The following is an 18573-nucleotide window of genomic DNA, read 5'->3' as shown; positions in this document are numbered from 1 at the left end:
TGGAAAGCGTGTGCAAAGTGTGGGAAACCACCCTTGATTAGCACAGCGAGTCTCAACATGCTACCTGAGGACTGCCTGAACCAGAATCACTTGGGTTGCCTGTGAAAATGCAGATTGCACCACTTTACCAACGTGGGACAGAACTAAAACCAGGTCATGTAATGATGGGAGCTCACTGTTTGGCAGTTAAAACTTACATAGAACTATCTCTTCTGAAATGGTCACTCTGCTTTAACTCCTTGACAAGTAGTTAACTGAATTTTATGTGAATACTTTTACTGGTTAAGAACTCACCATCTCCCAGGCTGCTCATCATCGCTTTTTCTCTCTCTTTAAAGATGTATTGATTTTTATTGGAAAGCCAGATTTACAGAGAGAAGGAGAGACAGAGAGAAAGATCTGACATCCGTTGGTTCACTCCCCAAGTGGCCACAATGGCCAGAATTCAGGGAGCAGGAGCTTCTTCCGGGTTTCCCACGCAGGTGCAGGGTCTCAAGATTTGGGCCATCCTTGACTGCTTTCCTAGGCCACAAGCAGGGAGCTAAAAGGGAAGCAGAGTAATTGGGATATGACTGGGGTGCATATGGGATCCTGAAATGTGCAAGGACTTTAACTACTAGGCTATAGCACCAAGCTCTCATCATCACTTTTCTATAAGCTAAAAATGAGGCAAACCTTAACAAATCCAGGTGGTTCCCCTTCACCTGCTCCTTTACCAGAAGATTTTAGTTCTCTGCTGTGTGTACCAAAGCTTCTCTTTCTTGCCTCTGATGCCACCTCTTATGACATCACTGTCTACTTTTCTGTCTGCATCTCATGCACTCTAAAATGAGCTCTTTTTCATTTATTAGAGAACCTTTTCTTATGGAATACTGAGTATTGTCGTTGACACATAATAGGCACTCAATGAAATGGAAGGCTTAGTAAATTCTAGGATTCTCACCTTGGTCCTGATGTGGCTCACTGGAAATACACAGAGTTTATGTGACCTTTTTTTCCCAAATGGCAGTGCTTCAATACTGAAGTCGCCATGGGCCTAACTTCAAATCACCTTGTGTCCATTCTAAACCCCTCGGTTCTTACCAGCCCTGCTCATATGACCTTGTCTCCAGGTGGTTGGTCATTCCCATTGTCCTCTGTCCAGCTCTCTCCTGATGTGTGGCTCCCTTCTCTCTGTCATCTAGGTCACCAGATTCTCTCAGAAGGTGGGACCCATGTGTTGGCTGAGGAGTCATTCTCCTCCCACAACGAGCTTCTCTATCTCTCATACTTTATTTTCCTCTGGGCTCAGCTGTTTTCACTGCTTACAAATGGAACCACAATCCTGTCCACGACACTTGACTCTCCCATAAAACCAGTTTGGGCCATGGCCCTATGTGAAGCCACATCTCATAATGAGAGCTTCATTCAGGCGGGGAGAGTCAGCTGCAGACACGGGAGTATCTAAGAAGAGAGGGCATGGACCCTTACAGGTACAAGAGCCCAATCCACTCGGCGCATTTGAGATGAGGTCCAGGAGATGAGAGAACTCCACAGAATCCCAAATCACCACCAACAGCCACAGTCTGAGCTTGTGGCTTGAGCAGGCGGGGAAGAAACATAAATTTCAGTGAGGCAAAGCTAAGTGGTAACGGACTTTAAGTCCTGTCATATACAGTTAATTTGCAGAATAAATTGGCCAGGGCAGTGAAAGGATTTAACATCCAAATTCATTTGAAAAAGCAGAAGCCAGATGAGTATCTGGAGGAAAATGGAGACTATTACAATGCTCCCTTGCTGGTTGCAGTATTATTATTATTGAATAATATTTTTATTAAAACTTCCTAGACCATTTGGTAGTTACAGATATTGATAAGCCTCTGCAGCAGCTCAGCGAGGAAGGCAGTGAGTCTCCAGCTATGGTACCAGGTATGCCTGAGAGATGCCTACATGTGTGTGAGTCATATGAACCACCCCATACAAACAACACAGCCGAGTGTCTGTAATGGTGGAGCCAGAATGAACCATGATAGGATGTCTGCTTACTCACTTAGGAATTCCTCAGGCCTTCCCTCTGCTGCAGCCCTGGTTGGGAGGTGGAAGGAAGGAGAGCTAATTAGGCAGAAACAAGATTGTGTATGCCAAAGAGAGGCCGGGAGCAGACACGCAAGCAGAGACCTCAGAGGGGCCGGTGGCATCATCAAGATGCTGAACTGATGCTGCTGGCCAAGCTCAGGGGTTCATGTACCACCCCGGCCTGCTCCAACTGAAAAATAATGCTGCATGGCACATGGAGGGAGCCGTTCTTAATTTAAAGGTGGGTGGAGCTTGCAACATCAGCCAGGCCAAACCTGGAGCACTCTCTCTGCTGCTCTCTGTCATCTCTCTCCACATGTCTCACAGTACACTTCAAAGGGTATTCCTGGGTTTCTTCTTGGGGATCGCTTAAAAAGAGGGGATGCCCTTGTTCCCAAAGGGTCTGGGGATATGCATCCGGCTTCTCCACTCAGCCTCCCAAACACAAAAACAAGAGGCTTGGTGGTGGGGTGGGGGGTGCGCCTTCATCTCCGGGGAAGTGTGTGGAGCCTCTTTCCTGGCAGCCTGCTGAGCATGCCCGCTCCTTCACTTTGGCGTCTGATAATGGAGATTTGAAAATAGCAAATCCCGCAGGTGTTCCTCATTTTCACCTCTCTCTCAGCCTCATCCTCTCCTCCCCTCCTGCTCCCCATGCCGCTGTCTGTGGTGAAACAGCGGGGATAATCCAGCACAGCTCTGCACATCCTGAAGGCTGCGACTCTGAAGCCAGGCATCAGGTTTATCTTGACATTGACAAGAAGCTGCACACAGCTGCTGCTGAGCCGCAGGGCGCTGATGGAGCTGAGAACTCGCTTCCTTTGCCCATTGCCGTGTGTCCCAGGAGGAAGTCGAGGGGATGGATGGCTAGTCCCTAAACGGCCGCCAAGTGAATTGTCACAGGCTGTGGATCAGAAGACTTACCATTCAAAGTCATGACCTACAGTAGGTTGAGCAGTGCCCCCTGACCCCTGATCCTCCCCACCTCCCAGTACTTGCCTATGTACTGCTTCAGAATGTGACCTTCCTAGGAAATAGGGTCTTTGCAAATGTGATTAAAATGAGGTGATTTTGGATTCAGGTTAGACCCTAGATGCACTAACTGAAGTCTTTGTAAGTGGAAGGGAGCTTTGGACAGAGACATAGAGGACAAGGAGAGGGGTCAAGGTGGAGTGAGACAGTGCTTCTGAGGAAGAGAGAGAGAAGAATGAGATTGCCCTGAACTCTTGAGGGGCGACATGGCGTTGACAACACCTGACTTTTGAACTTGAAGCCTCCAGGGCTGGATGGAAATAGTTTTTGTCATCATAAATTGTTCAACTAGTTGTTGGAAATTTGCTGTCTCAGTCCTGGGAAACTTGCTGGGAGGCGCTTGGTAAGAAGAAAAACCTTGAAAGGTGTTTGGTGAATAACGAAAGTATACTGCAAGAAGCAAGTGAAAAGAGGGAATCAGATAACCTCTAAATTGTCAAGGAAGGGTTTCAAAGTGTGGGAATGTGATCACGCACAGGCAGTGGTCCATGACCGTTTCACCAAAGCTGAGGACAGCCTGCAGTTCAGCCGCCCCCATACAAGGAGGTCCTTGTGGGGGCAGGTGTAGGCTGAGGCACTCTGGTGGGCATTCCTCAGTTTGAGGCTAAGAGGTGCCAGGAGGCACTGCTAGAGATGAAGAGAGTGGAGCAGCTCTCGGCAGCCCAGGACAGAAAGGAAAGGAGAGAGAGATTACTTCTGTTTGGATGTGGGTGGGCGGAGTAGGACGGGACATGTCCAGCCAGTCTTCTGCTTACCCCACATGTCTGCACTCAGCCACGGCTTTGGATAAATTCATTGTGCACTCTCAAAGTGCCGTTGCACAGTCCCAGCCGAGCAACCTTGTCTGTTTCTGAAAGGGATGTGTCCCCTTTGTGTCCGCTCACCCTATGAACTTACTGGACAAGTACAGGGCGCTAAGTGTGCGTATATGGGGTAAGCAGGAGACTGGTTGGATACATGCCCCCTCCTACTCCGTCCACTGGGTGAGGGGCACGGCAATCTAACATAGTAGGAGGCAGCTTCTCGCCCCATGGAAACCGATATATTTTTAAGGATTATTTATTTATTTTTACTTGAAAGGCAGATTCATAGAGAGAAGAGACAGAGAGAGAATCTTCCATCCGTTGAGTCATTTCCCAAATAGTCACAGCAGCAGGAACTGAGCCAATCTGAAATCAGGAGCCAGTAGCCTCCTTCAAGTCTCCCATGTGGGTACAGGGGCCCAAGGACTTGGGCTGAACTCCACTGCTTTCCCAGGCCACAAGTAGGAGCTGGATGGGAAGTGGAGCTGCCAGGACTAGAACTGGTGAGAACTGGTGGGATGCCAGTGCTGCTAGGCTGAGGATTAGCCTGTTGAGCCATTGCGTCTGCCTTAGAACTATTGTTCTAAGTGATTGGACGTTGGGTTTCTCAGACGTTCTGGACTCTGACTCTGGAGGGGCGTGGGCCTCCTGGAAAAGGAGCTGCAGGATTGTTGTCTTTTTCCTACTAAGCTCACCTTTGAAAGGGGGTCCAGTAGGAGACACATCTGTTGCTAAAGCTGTCTTACGATTTGATGAATCCCTGGACGCTTTCTTGCATTCTCACCATGTGTTTAACTCTGCTTCTCATTCCAAAAGGAACTTCACCATGCCTGACCAGAAAGAGGCACCTGGGAGGCTTTGGCATGCTTGCTTGATTTGTTGTTCTGTTTGCCGTACCCATGCCAAGGCTAACTAATGACTGTTGGCATGGAGAAAGCAAGGCCTGGACACCGAAACCTCCACTGAATGCAACCCTGATTATCCAGTGCCTGAGCTAGGCAGCTGAGAGGGAAGAATCTTAAGAAAAGTTAACCTTATCTTACTGATCACTTTCAAAGGCCATTGGGGGTGTAGAGGCCATTTTCTCTCCATCTCCTTACGTTTCCAAATCTGCATGGTCATAACTGATGGACATAGCTGTCACCTGGAAGGGCCTTTGGGAAAGGGTTTAGTTCTGTTTGGTAGGTGGCACTCCATGAGGCGGGCAGGAAATTGAAACACTGCATTGTTAGAAAAGAAAAATGTCAACAAGAATTGGAGGAGAAGGATGCATTTTCTGGCCAAGTACCTATTCAACAAAACAATTTAGTTTTTTCGAATTCACCTTTTCTTGCCCCTCTCTGTGCACAGCGTTCTGCTGAGCTGCCCAGTGGGTGTCTGAGCAAGGCTCATTGTTCTGCTGGACCCGCGCATCCGTGCACTGTGTCACAAAACTGCTCTCATGGGAGCGCCCTCCCAGTGTGACTCAGCAGTTTCTGGAAACTTCCAGAAGAAATGTCGAATGACTGGGTGCGAAGCGTACAGAACCTTAGTGTTCGAGTAAAACGTAGGCGATGCACCTGGACAGCCGAATTCTCTTGTACAATGTGAAGGAGCGGAGAACACACGCCTTCAAGTTGGTTTCTGAAGAGGATGGAGAGTGGTGAGCCCATTGTGTGTGTGTGTGGTTCAGAGCCCATTGTGTGTGTGTGTGTGGTTCAGAGCCCATTGTGTGTGTGTGTGTGGTTCAGAGCCCATTGTGTGTGTGTGTGTGTGGTTCAGAGTTAATGCACAGTGATGAAGGTGAGCTGTCCAGGGGCACGTTGTGTGAGAGCCAGTGGCAGATCTGTAGGTCTCAGCCTGTGGCCACTCCTGAAATCCTGACTGGAACCTGTGGCCCTCAAGCTGTGGCCCCTGTGTGACCAAGAGAAACCTAGGCCAGGCCTGATGCCCGCATGGGGCAGTCTACCCTCTGCCCTGGGCAGCCTGGGCCTAGCTCCTGCCCGTGTCTTCCTCGCCAGCTACTCACCAACCCCCAGGACCGCACTGGATCATGCTACCTTCTGTTACTTTATGATGTTGCTAGCAACAACTTTGCCAGATTTTTTGGGCACCAGGGAACTACTGTGTGTCTTCAATACTAGAAGTAGCCGTTCTCTTTCTTAACCCCAAACTGTTCCATCCTACAGGAATTAACTTCTTAAAAGAGAGCTAACTTGGAAACATTTGCATTTTACAAAATTTTCCCAATGAACTTTTTATAATATTTCTTAAGTCTTTGCATGAAAATTTTCTCTAAAAACTGCTTATTCCAATGTACCCAAAAGGAGTGGGCCATCTCTGAATTGAGACCCCCCCCCCATCATTAAGAGATAAACTCAAGAAAATGGACCACCCCTAGCCGAAATGAATTTAAATCCATCCTAGTCAAGTTCCTGTGACTTGGTGTCCGAGTCACCGGAAACAATTCACTAATTCAACCCTCACTCACCATCATTCAGTAAATATTGGTTTAATGAATTGCTGTGTTTGTGTACAGTGCACAGTAGCCACTGTGGGAGAGCATGCTGAAAAACAAGGCATTATTTGTTCAGCAAGGCGCTCGGTATGTGATGGTGAGGATGGGCAGGGCAGGGAAGGGGAGACGCACTGTGAGCAGACGGCAAGAGGACACGCCAGCCCCGGTCTCAGGCGCAGTTCCAAATTCTCCTTGCCGATTTTGACAGCCTTACTGAAGGAGCCTCTATGTTACACAAGAGAAAGCCCAGCTGCAGGAAAGTTCTGCAGCAAGCTGTAAGTGCTGGGATCAGAGGTTGCTTTAGTAGTTGGTACCCTGCTGCTTTGGAGGATAAAGGATGAGAATGCCAGCATTTGGGGCACCATTACGATGGCACAGGGGTCGTGGGTGTCCTATAATGGGGTGCAGTGTCCCGTATTGGACTATAGGGAGCATTTGTATAATGAATCAGGAAAAGAATCCTCTCTGTTGGGTTCTGTCTCTCTTTGTCTCATTGGCATCCTCACAAGATGGAATTATTTTAAAGATTTATTTGTTTTAATTCGAGAGGCACATTTTTACACACACACACACACACACACACACACACACACACACACACAGATCTTCTATCAGCTGGTTCGTTCTGCACAGAGTCCCACCGTCTGGAGCTGGCTCAGCAGAAGCCAGAGCGTCTTTTGGATCTCCGACATGGGTGCAGAGTCTCCAAAACTTGGGTCATCCTCTACTGATTTCCGAGGCCGTAAGCAGGAAGCTGGATAGAAAATGGAGCAGCTGAGACACGAATCATTGCCCAGATGGGATGCCAGTACTCAGATGGAGGATTAAGCTATTATGTCAGTACGTAAGACTCAATAATGAAGGTTTCTTAAGATTTGTTTATTCATATTACAAAGTTAGATATACAGAGAGGAGGAGAGACAGAGAGGAAGATCTTCCATCCACTGATTCACTCCCCAAGTGACTGCAATGGCCAGAGCTGAGCTGATCCAAAGCCAGGCACTTCTTCCAGGTCTCCCATGCCAGTGCAGGGGCCCAAGGCTTTGGGCCATCCTCAATTGCCTTCCCAGGCCACAAGCAGGGAGCTGGATGGGAAGCAGGGCTGCTGGGATTAGAAGTGGTGCCCATATGGGATCCCGGCACATTTAAGGCAAGGACTTTAGCCTCTAGGCTACCGTGCCGGGCCTCAATAATGACATGTGGCTGCATCGCATGCCTGACAGTATATTCTCTCCCAGTCTCCTTGGAGTGCATGCCTGATCACTAGGTAGACAGCTAGTTGGTGGCCAGGCCCAGTATGGTCCCAGAGACCTTCCGGAGAAGCCCAGTGCAGTTCCTGGCCCCGAGCTTCCGTCTCAGGGGGAGAGCTCATGTGGAAGGCAGTGGTTTACCCCTTTGTCTTTGCCTACTATTGAAGAGCTGTTGCGCTGTATTTGACTCGGGTTCCAGGAGGCCTGTCACCCACGCAGGTGTTGGAAGCAGTGTGAGTTCGGACTGACCAGTCCAAGGCTGAGACACTGTGGCCCCGCAGCTGGGTGGGTGGGCATTCTGACAGCCTGGGTTGGGCTGACTTAGTGGCGGAGGCCAGGCGTTCCTGGCATGCAGTGTGCCAGGGGCTGTGGCTGGGCTTCCTCCGCCCCCTGTCCAGGCTTCTTGCTGTGCATTCTAGGCTGTCTTGAAAGCCAGGCTCCCATTAGTCTGCATTTAGTGCTGGCTGTGATGTCATTAGCATCTCATTGCCTTGGGCACCAACTCAAGAGAAAAAGTCTGCGGCAGTTTCAGAATCCTACAGGAACTGGACCAGCTCACTTCATAGCAACGCATTCAGGTCCCGGTGGGTCCCGGCAGCACAGCACACCCTGCTAAGGCCATGGTCATCTCCCACATCTGGGTGGGTCAACACGAGCAAGTCTAGAGCCACGGGCCCATCCAGGATCTGATCCACAGCATTAAGGATGCCAATATTCTCCTACCAGGAGTCTGCTGGAGAACTCATCTACTGTGTGCTGTAGGATACAGATTTAGCCTAAAGCAAATGGCATTTATTTATAGCAAACCGAATTTGCAAAATGCTTTGCAGTTTTAGGGCTGTTAGCTGCATTCCAGGTTGTGTGTTCCATTGCTCTTTGTCAGGGTCTGACTCAGGAGCCCTGCTGGGAGCCACGGGGTACATTCTGCAAGTTGGGGGGACTGGACCTCGAATGCCCACTCTTAATCACAGCAGCTACTGTCAAAGATGCTCTCTGGGGCATTGATGGCAGCCAGTTTCTTAGGAGCAGGGACCATGGACCGATGGACATGGAATATTCACTCCACTAGGAGACAGCTTCAGGACCTCAGGTGTTCCTGGAACACCTTTCACTCAGGCTGCAGACACCAGAAGACGGAAGAGGAAACTGTACAAGGAATAGGTGACTGAAGGGAAGAACCGCACGGAAATCTCCACCCCCAACGCCAAGATGGCAGGGGTTAAAAGCAGGTGTTGGATGACCTGCAGCTTTGAACGGCTGTCCCATGCCTTGCCACACAACTCACAACTGTAGGTGCTTTCCTGAGGCTCAGGCAGGTTAATGTGGGCTTTCGGTTCTGGCCTCCATCACTTTAAGGCTTATTTCCCAGTTGTATCTTTAATCGCCCCTAGAAGATGTTTTTCCTTCTCCTGCAAACAGGTATAGCCTGGCCAGCTCCTGGCTCTGAGTTATGTCCCTCTGTCTGGGACAAGCTCAGTAGGGGTGCAGGTGGCTTTGGCCAGGGGCCTTTTTCCTATAGACTTGTATGTTTTCACAGAGGGTTTAGTGGTCACCCACCATCTTGTTCTGCACCCACCATCCTAGCCCTCTCTTGTCCACAGCCTCGCAAACTTTGCAGCTCCGTAGGGTCAGGGCAAAGCAGACGCTGGCTGGGCTGTATGCATCTGCAACGCCAGGGCAGAGGGAATGCCTTGGGATTATGGGATTCAAGGTGGCAGAAAGGGAATTTGGTGTCCCGTAGTTTCCCTTCCGAGGTAACTTTTACTCAGCCGTAAGGATATTGAAGAAGTTTTTATTTTTCTGCATGGGTACCTTCTATTTTTTTTTTTCCTCCTCGCATGTGTCACGGTATTGTTTTACACCCTCGTTTTTCATTATTTGACTGGAAAAGAAAACTCGTACGGCTGCAACTTTTTTAAAGCAGCTCTGATATGCCATGCATTTATTTTCTGAGTGATTCCACAAAATGGATCGGGTCTGTGCTTCTCGGAAGTCATTCTAGGCCTGATGCCGCCACCTGGTGGTCACCGTCTGGAATTGCTCTTCCTGCTCCTTCCACAGAGGACAAGGGCTTCCCACACAGGGTCTACACCTAAGGGTCTAAGGGCTTCCCTTAGCCAAGGTCTATACCAAGGAGTTCGCCCCAAGACCCTTCCCAATCGAATGAGGCCCCCAGAAATCTCACTCCGAAGGAATTGTATGCGTTTCAGGATTTAAAATGTTTTATTTTTCTTCCTGCTGAATGAAGATCTATTTGTTCCCAGCAGAGACCTCACTTTGCCCACTCCGGCTCCTGGCCCAATCCTATTACAGGTTGCAGCAGGTGGCCTCACCAGGGGTGGGAGGAGGAGGGCCCTGGCTCAGATGGTGGCTGTTTGACCAAGGCTCACGGCTGTGGGGATAGCTGCGTTGAATGTCAACACAGCAGAATTCACCTGTGGGTAAAGTCATTGGAGGAGTCTTTGCTGTGGGCTTATGGGCCTTTCCTTGAGATTATTGTTCTGATGTTTGCTGAGTCCAGGTAGAAAGCCTAATAAGCAGATGCAAATGAGGAATAAATGATGTCCCATATGCATGGTCCCTAAAGAGACATTACTTGGCCTCAGGGCCCAAGAGGAATCCCAGGTCCGTGGAGCCGCTGGTGATGTGTGCCTATGGGATGCACACGGGCTCTTGTGACGCGGCAGACAGGGGCAGAAGGGCAGGGCTCCTTGGGCCCTGGAAGAGTGGACTGTTTTACAAAGCTCCTGTATCATCCTTCCAGCCAGAAACCCAAAGAGACCTCACTTGCCTCGTTTCGCTGGCCCCGTACACCTTAGCTATGGTTAGGCTTCAGATGGTTCTAGTGATGACCTGGCAGGTGTCAGTCACTGTACCAGATGTTCTTAGAAAGACTTGCCATCTGTTTACTTGGCACTGCCAGAGGTGGGCGCTGTGAGGAAACTGAGTCCTAAGACATTACTGGTTCTTGACTGTGATATGGGACCCTCTGATAAAGATCCTGGGGGACCCTCTGATAAAGTCTGTGGAACTGGAGACTCTCAAATGGGAGGCACTCTCGTGTCAATCTAAAAACGACCATTTCCAACTCATGGGTCACTGGGAGAATGGCTGAGATGATGGGATCGCATTCCCACCTGCTATGTGGCCTTTCCTGATTTCTCGAGAACGGGGCTCCAGCAGGTCAGGGCCACAAGGCCACGCCTGCCCCGGCTACTTGGTCTGCCTGACAGTTTCTTTTCCTTTTGTGTCTGGCAGGCAATTCGCCATCAGATGAGTCGGAGGAGCGGGAAAGAGACCCTAAGATGCTGACGTTTCCAGAATACATCGCAAGTTTGTCTGACTCTGGGACCAAACGCATGGCAGCTGGAGTCCGCATGGAGTGCCAGAGCAAGGGACGGTGCCCCTCGTCCTGCCCCTTGTGTCATGTGACTTCCAGTCCTGACACCCCTGCCGAGCCGGTTCTACTGGAAGTGACCAGAGCTGCCCCCATCTATGAATTGGTGACCAACAACCAGACCCAGAGGGTGAGACTTCTGGCACTCTTGTCTGGGTGGCTTCAGCAGCACTGGAAGGCTTTCTGTGCAGCCCAAGGGGGTGACAGGTGCAGCTAGGCTCCATGTTGGACCTTGGCTAGCAAGGCATTTTGTTTGTCAACAAATCCTGGCAGCCAGTTTGCTTAGGTGTGCACGTTTGCACTATGAAGTCCAGTCAATGCAACCTCAACTCCCACAGTGGTAGGATGCTGGGGTCACAGCAGAGAACTCATTTGGGTCTTTGAGCAGAAAAAGCTGCGAGGGAGGTAGACTGGGAGTCACAGCATTTACAAGGAACTAATACTCGTGCCCAGAGGTGAGACATGAGGACAGGACCAACTTCTGTTTCCCTTCCCTGGGCACCCCAGGTGGTGTACCAGCTCCCCTAACTGATTCAAGCTTGAGGCCAGTTGCAGCTGGAGGACAGGGTTCTTGTGAGGCTCAAGATTGAAGGAAGGGCCTAGGTGAGGGGCAGGTGGATTCCTGCTGTCACTGTGGCTCCGAGAACCCAGTCCCAGGCCCCTGCAGAGATTCCTGCCTTTCCTTAGCCTGCTTGGTCAGGAGAATTCCCACTCTGCTCTTGCCACTGCCTCTTCCTTTCCCAAGATTCCAGGAGGAAATTGGTGGAGCCCAAGGAGAAGCAGAGCAAAGACAGAGTGAGGGACTGGGCCGTTTCCTCAAGGATTGAGTGGAGGCTCACACAGCAACACAGGACCAGGACAAAGGCAAAACCAAGAGGCGCCCAATGCAACTTGTGAGGCTGCTGGCAAAGACGGGCGGGAGTCCTGGAGTAGCTGCTCCTGCTCCTCCCCCGCCTGAGGGCTGAGCCCCTCCAGGCAAAGGCAGGGGAGAGTCCTGGAGGAGCTGCCCCATCCCTACCCCACCTGAGGGCTGAGCCCCTCCAGGCAAAGGCCGGTGAGAGTCCCAGGAGGAGGGCTGAGCCCTGGAGGGTGGGGCGATAATTGCTTTCCCTTTCTTCTTTCTAGGAACCCCTGATGTGTCACAGTGTGTCTCACATGTGATGCTGAGACCACAGGAGGGGTCTGTGTGTGTGCGTCTTTCTCTCACCCACCTGCCTCTATCACAGATTTTTGATTGCACGTTTGAAAATAATGTTTTTCACAGGAACAGAAAGACCAAGTGTTCCTATGGCTAGCCAGTTCCTCTTCAGCCTGGTATAGGTGGCTGAGGGAAGAGCAGTGGGGAGGAAGATGCCTGGAGGTGAGGAAGAAGAGTGCTGAAAGGATTAAAAGAAGGAGGGGCTTCTGTTGCTATAGAGACAAAGCTGCAGAGACACAAGCCCAGTGCCCAGTCCTCCCAGGAACTGCCTACGGCTGCTGTGGCTGATTCTCTAGGTCTCTCATGTCACTGGCGTGGGGACAGTGGGGTTACAGGTACCCCGAGAGCGTGGTGGGAGAAGAGGGTAGGCGACCCCTGCTTTCTGGAGGGGCTCAGTCACAGGAGGAAGGTGGCAGACCCCTTTGTGGATGCCCTGTTTGCCACGCCCTGCCGCGGGCTTCAGAGGGGATGAGGAGCTGCCTTCCATGTGGCTGCATTGGGCTCGCAGACGCACGGTATCACACGGACATGGTGGCCCTGGCTGAAGCTCAGTCATTCTCACACATTTCTTCTCCTTTCTTCCTTAGCTCAGGCCATAGAACCGATGGACCTCAACAGACTTGAGTTCCCAACTCCCCCTCTATCTCGCATTTCTCTCTTGCTTCCATTAAATGTTCCAGACTGGAGAATACAGACACTTTCTAGAGTTTTCATATCATTCCCAACATCTGTCCCATCACCAAGAGCCACAGCTGTTTCTTAAACCCATCTGCTTTTCGTGGTAGCCTCTGTCGTCACCTGGTTATTTCAGCCACGGCTTGTAACCTTGGTGCACCACTAGACTGCAGTGGTCTTCTCGCTAGTCTCTGTTAGACTCTCTAGTCGCACTGATCCACTATGGCCTGAGCACAGTCCATCAAAGTCATCGTAAGGCAGTTCATGATCCAGTTGTATCTTCCCTTACAGGGCTAGGTTATTATATTCCATTTTGCAAGCTTGACTTCTTGTTCCTCCTTAAATAGCATGATTTTTTTTCCATGCATCCAATCCTTCTAAGCTTTACAGATCTCTACCACATCTTGTTCTTTCCCATACTTCTGCCATTAGCAAGCCCTACTCCAAGAGCCCCTGTTATGAAGGGCAGGGTCAGCCCTGCTGTTCCTTGATGCAACTCTTGTGGTCCATGTCTGTAGGTTTTCTCAAGCACACATCACTTATTCTCAGAGTTGATTACCTGATTATGGACCTTCCCCTAGGTTATGAGTAATGCTTTTCTCTTATATAATTCCTGTGGATCTCAGTGATGGTACACTGCTAACAGATGGATGTGCACTTAGCTTGAGCATTCAGCTCATCTCCTTAAATTAAAAAAAAAATGCAAAATTCTACCTTTTTCAGGCCTGGCAATGATGGCTTAATTGGCTAATCCTCTCCTGTAATCTCTGGGCTCTTCCATGGACACTGATTCTTGTGTCAGCTGCTCCACTTCCCACCAAGCTCCCTGCTTCCCATCCAGCTCCCTGCTTCCCATCCAGCTTCCTGCTTGTGAACTCGGAAAACAGTCAAGGATGGCGCAGGGCCTTGGACCCCTGCACCTGTGTGGCAGACCTAAAAGAAGCTCCTGGCTCTTGGCTTCAAATCAACTCAGCTCCAGCCATTGTGGCCACTTGGGAAATGAACCAGCAGGTGGAAGATCTTTCTCTGTCTCTCCTTCTTTCTGTAAATCTGCCTTTCCAATAAAAACCAATATACTTTTTAAAATCCTACTTTTTTCAGGAATCTGGCTTAAATCTGATAACCTACATAGATTCCCTATATAATGGCTGGCACATTGTAGATACTAAGAAAGACGTGATTTCCTTAACTGTTCCTTTCCAAGAGGGCTCCCTCTAGAGTCTTCTCATCGCTCAACTCTGCGCATTGATCTGGACCCCGAGATTCAGATAGGAGGATCTCGCCACAGAGCAGTGATCACTGAAGGTAGAAAGAGCTTTGAAGCAATTGGCTTTAGGATGTTTGCAGTCCTAGTCCTTGCCCTCTATGGGTTGAGAATTTGATCATGTCGGTGGGTGTCTTGCCTAAAGCGTCCTGAGGATTAACCGTTACACTAAAGAGAGAGGGACACACCAAAATAATCTCTACCCGTAAGTGATAGATTGACAATACAACCTGCTGACTTGCCATGATGTTGAGCCTTTCAGACCCTTGACATTCTCTCCCTGGCTTCTGCTGACCTGAGTTGGGCTTCCCAACACACTGACCCTGCTCTCTGCCTTGCAGCTCCTGCAGGAGGCCACCATGAGCTCCCTCTGGTGCTCAGGGACTGGAGATGTCATCGAGGACTGGTGCCGTTGTGACTCCACTGCATTTGGAGCTGACGGACTTCCCACCTGTGCGCCTCTCCCCCAGCCTGTGTGAGCTTCTCTTTATGCATATCTCATTTCGCCAAAAAGATTCTGAGTGTCTGTTACTTGCAAAACTCTGCTAGGTTGGTAACTGACAAACAGAGAGAAGAACATGACATTGTAACTACTCTGTAGAGGAGGCTGGTGCTCAAATGGTTACAGGGAAAGTGGTTGACATTTTTAAAACAAGGCATAAAGAGAGATGATCAAGTCTAAATTTGAGCCATGATAAAGACTTCATGGAGAAGGTGGCACCTGTTCTTGTTTTGGAAGGTGAAGAAAGAGGGGCCACCACAGGCAGAAGATAATAGGGAGAAAGTGGGAGAGCTCAGATGAGTTCTGAGGCAGACAAATGAGTCTGTCATCTCTCAGGTTCTTACTGGGTGCCAAGCACTGTTTGGAACAGCTGTGCAATGCTAACACATTCCACTTACCCGACAAGGACATGGATTCAAGCAGATGCATTTTTTCCAAGATTCTGTAGTAGAAGCAGAGCCCTGGCCAGGAGGCTATACCTTAGCCCTGACCGTGTGGAGGGGATGAAACGCAGAGCTGTTGGGGTGGACCCAGTCGGGCTTACTGACATTGACAGTGCAGATTGAAGAGGAAAGGAAATCTGAAAGTGGACGTATGTGTTTGTGACCTGCGCGTTGGGAAGATGAACAGGCTACACCTGAGTAGAGCAACCCTGGAGGACTCCCAGGCTTGCGGAGGAGGCTGTCCTTTCGGGATTGTCTGGAGTTGCGGTGGGGTCCTTCTGCAGAGACGTCCAATACGCAGGGTGAATGCTGACGTTGCGCTCTACACCAAGTCTGCATTAGAGACACACTTTCGATCACTCAAGTGAATGAAAGAAGGAACATGACCCGAAAAAGAATGCTGTGGAGCCAGGGTCATCTGTGAAGGGCAGAGGTCTGCCTTTAGGAATGTCTGCACTTACAGGGTGAAGAGGGTAATGTATGTAGTCCATCTTACTTAGTCTTCTTTCCCCCTCCCCCATGAAGGTGGTTTTAGATACATTACTCCATGGCTTCTTGTTCTCTACAGTCATGACTTGAGCCTCTTGGTGGAAAGGGAGCAACTGGGAGAATCTTGTGCCTTTAGTCCATGTCAGCAGGAAGCCAACTTGGAAGCAGACTGGTGAAGCTTCCAAAGAGGTGGCAGGTGGGTGGAGACAAGCTCAGGCCACTAGGTCAAAGAAGGGATTTCACCTCTAAACGTCATGGCTAAAGACAAAAGCAGGCTGCATTTTTCATAAACAGGAAATATTCATTGAGGGCGTCACATTCTTCTCAATTCTGCTGACCTCCTTCAGTAGCTCGCTTCAGGCACTTGCATCTTCATTCGCAGTTGGAAGCAGAAATTCACTCTAATTTTACACACGCCCATGTAGGTAATATACACAGTGGTCCCAGCAGAGGTAGGCCTTAGACCATATTTTCAAAGAATTTGACTTCTCAGAAAGACTTACTTAAAGTTCCTAATGCTTTTTCTTCAAAATAACACCCTGCATGTGGCTCTCATTAATGAATTTGTCAATATCCGCACTGTTTTGGGTGTATTCCCAAAATTACATGCAACGTAATATGCAAAGCATGCACTCCTTCATAATTAGCCACCAACAGCAGAACACATGTTTTGCATTATTTTCCCACTGGTTGAACTTCTTATAATTGTTGCCACAGCCTCCCATGATTTCTTGTTGAAGTCCACATCACTCATGGCTATGGCTGCACATATCATCGTGCGTTTCTGATTCGCTCGAGGGAATTAAACACGATCTTACGTAGCATTACACTGAGCTCATCCTTGCCAGTGATAGGTGCGTTTGATTTCAAAATTGTTGATGGCGCAGTGTGGTCCATTCGGAGCTGCTTACCACTGACAAGCACCTGTGAGCAAAGTGAAGCTTAGGTGGGACAGGACTGTGTTGGTCATGAGAGCCAGGAACCATGTGCAGGGTGAACCTCAGAAAAGTTACAAAGGAGTGAAGCTGGACCAAGCAGAAATGGGGAAAATTCCAAGAATTCAGTGGAAGCAAGAAGGAAACCCGAGAAACATACAGGAAGTCGGAACAAGGTGGCATATCAACATCAGTTGGACACGTTGGAGATTCATACCAGCAAATGCCAATAATGATTGAGTTTCTACAAGGTACAAGAAGTATGAGCTGGCAAGGCAAGTGAATGAACACTTTGAATTGGAGAAAGCAGGAAGTAAAATATTCACTGAAATTTGAAAGTAGAGATAAATGCTGGAATTAGAATCTGAGTGAGTGGGCATGGGGTAGTATTCCAAGGAGAACTTGACACAAGATCAAATAAAAGCTTTATATGTCATTTCCAAACTGAGCCTGCTTCCAAACCCAGCCAGTGGACTCCAGGGTGAAGATGTGTTAGCAACTGTACTGAGAGGGGGGATCTTCCAGTATTCACACTAGTGGGAAAGAAGACAATGAGAATTCTATGACAACAAACTGACTGCATCCTTGTTAATGCAAGATTTGCTGGGTATCCCAGCCGGAGGCCTTTCTACCGACTTCACAGACGTGGTGCCATTCTCTAGAGCAGATTTCCCAAATCACATTTCAAGCCATCTAAAGGAAACTCCCCTAGAAGCCCCATCCTCCAACCCATGTGACAGGCAGCTTTTCATTCATCTTGGATTCATCTATACTGTTTGTTTATTTACACGTATCTGCTGCGTTCCAATCAGTAATGGGCACTTGGTTACAGAAACAGACCTCAGATGATCTGAAGCACCTTACTGCTTAATGAGACAGACAGGTTATCCAAGAGAGCATTTTAGAAGCTGATGGACAAGCATGAGCTGGTGAGCTGGCAGTGCGTGCAGGTCTCCAGCAGGTGCCTGTTCATGTCCCCTTCTGTCCTCCCGCAGGCTGAGACTGTCCACAGTGCACGAACCCAGCAGCACCCTGGTGGTCCTGGAGTGGGAGCACTCAGAGCCACCAATCGGCGTGCAGATTGTCGATTATCTCGTCCGGCAAGAGAAAGTCACAGACCGGATGGACCACTCCAAAGTGGAGACAGGTGAGTGTCCCACGTCCCACATTTCAGGAGCGTGTCTTGCTCCAAATTAGTGAACAGAAAACAATTTCCCAGACAGCAAAAGGTCCTTGCTGTCTTGTAGTTTTGGTCCGGGGCATTGGTGTCTCAGGGCAGTGCAGGAAGGACCAGGCAGGGACAAGAAACAACGATGTGTATGCAGCAGCCATCTTGTCTCTTTCAGACTTTTTTTTTTTGCATGGTGAGCATTTGACAAAATCTTGTTTTGATTCTGCTCTTCTTTTTGTTTATAAAAGAGGTGTCCATTTCATTGCCTCTAGGCACACTCACAGAGAAACCACAGCACAGTATGCTCGTTAGCCTAGCCCACAATTAGGAAACAAGTCCCTGCTAACCACTGCCATGATTACAGAAAAAAAAAAAAAAAATTTCCTTGACTAATAACACCCTCCAGCCTCCAGGCAAAGGCATGTGCAAACAGATGGGCTTGCCCCATGTCTTGTCCTAACGCAAACTCTGCTTTTGTCAAGTTTGGCTAGAAGAGGGGGAGGGGGAGGCGCCTGGAAGGGAACACCCCACAACAAATGTTCCATGCCTTAGCGTTTCAATGTCTACACCTAGGAAAAGACCAACCAAGTAATTCCCAAAACCTAAGAATGAGGTGTGGCTTCCACCACGGGGGTGAAGACCACCATCCAGGTCAGGACAGACAGCAAGCAGTGACCCTCACAACTGCCCTGCATAGGCAGCTGGCCTCCCTCTGACCTCCAGGGGCTCTACTGGGGGCGACAGTGACCACTGCTCCAAACAAAGAATCCTTCCTCAAAGAGTCACAGAGCTGAACTTGAGACAAATATCTATATACACTGAATAGCTGAACATGAAACAGAAGACCATGCCTTGCAGGTCATTG

General features: G+C 49.3%; 1 protein-coding gene across 3 annotated transcripts in view; it reads left to right on the top strand.

Moving 5' to 3' along the window:
* The window catches only part of ASTN1 (astrotactin 1), a 295645-nt gene that overhangs the window by 254246 nt on the left and 22826 nt on the right, over window positions 1-18573 (top strand). For all 3 annotated transcript variants that reach the window (XM_040984224.1, XM_040984223.1, XM_040984222.1), the window contains exons 17-19: window positions 10893-11161; window positions 14510-14643; window positions 17533-17684. In XM_040984224.1, coding sequence (XP_040840158.1) covers window positions 10893-11161; window positions 14510-14643; window positions 17533-17684 — 555 coding nt within the window. The remainder of the gene's footprint in view (window positions 1-10892; window positions 11162-14509; window positions 14644-17532; window positions 17685-18573) is intronic.

This window comes from Ochotona curzoniae, unplaced genomic scaffold (assembly GCF_017591425.1).
Source record: "Ochotona curzoniae isolate NIBS_2020 unplaced genomic scaffold, NIBS_Ocur_1.0 contig_4105, whole genome shotgun sequence".
In the NCBI taxonomy this organism is placed as follows: Eukaryota; Metazoa; Chordata; class Mammalia; order Lagomorpha; family Ochotonidae; genus Ochotona; species Ochotona curzoniae.
Note: the sequence above shows the minus strand (reverse complement) of the source record. Positions and strands in the feature narration are given on the sequence as shown.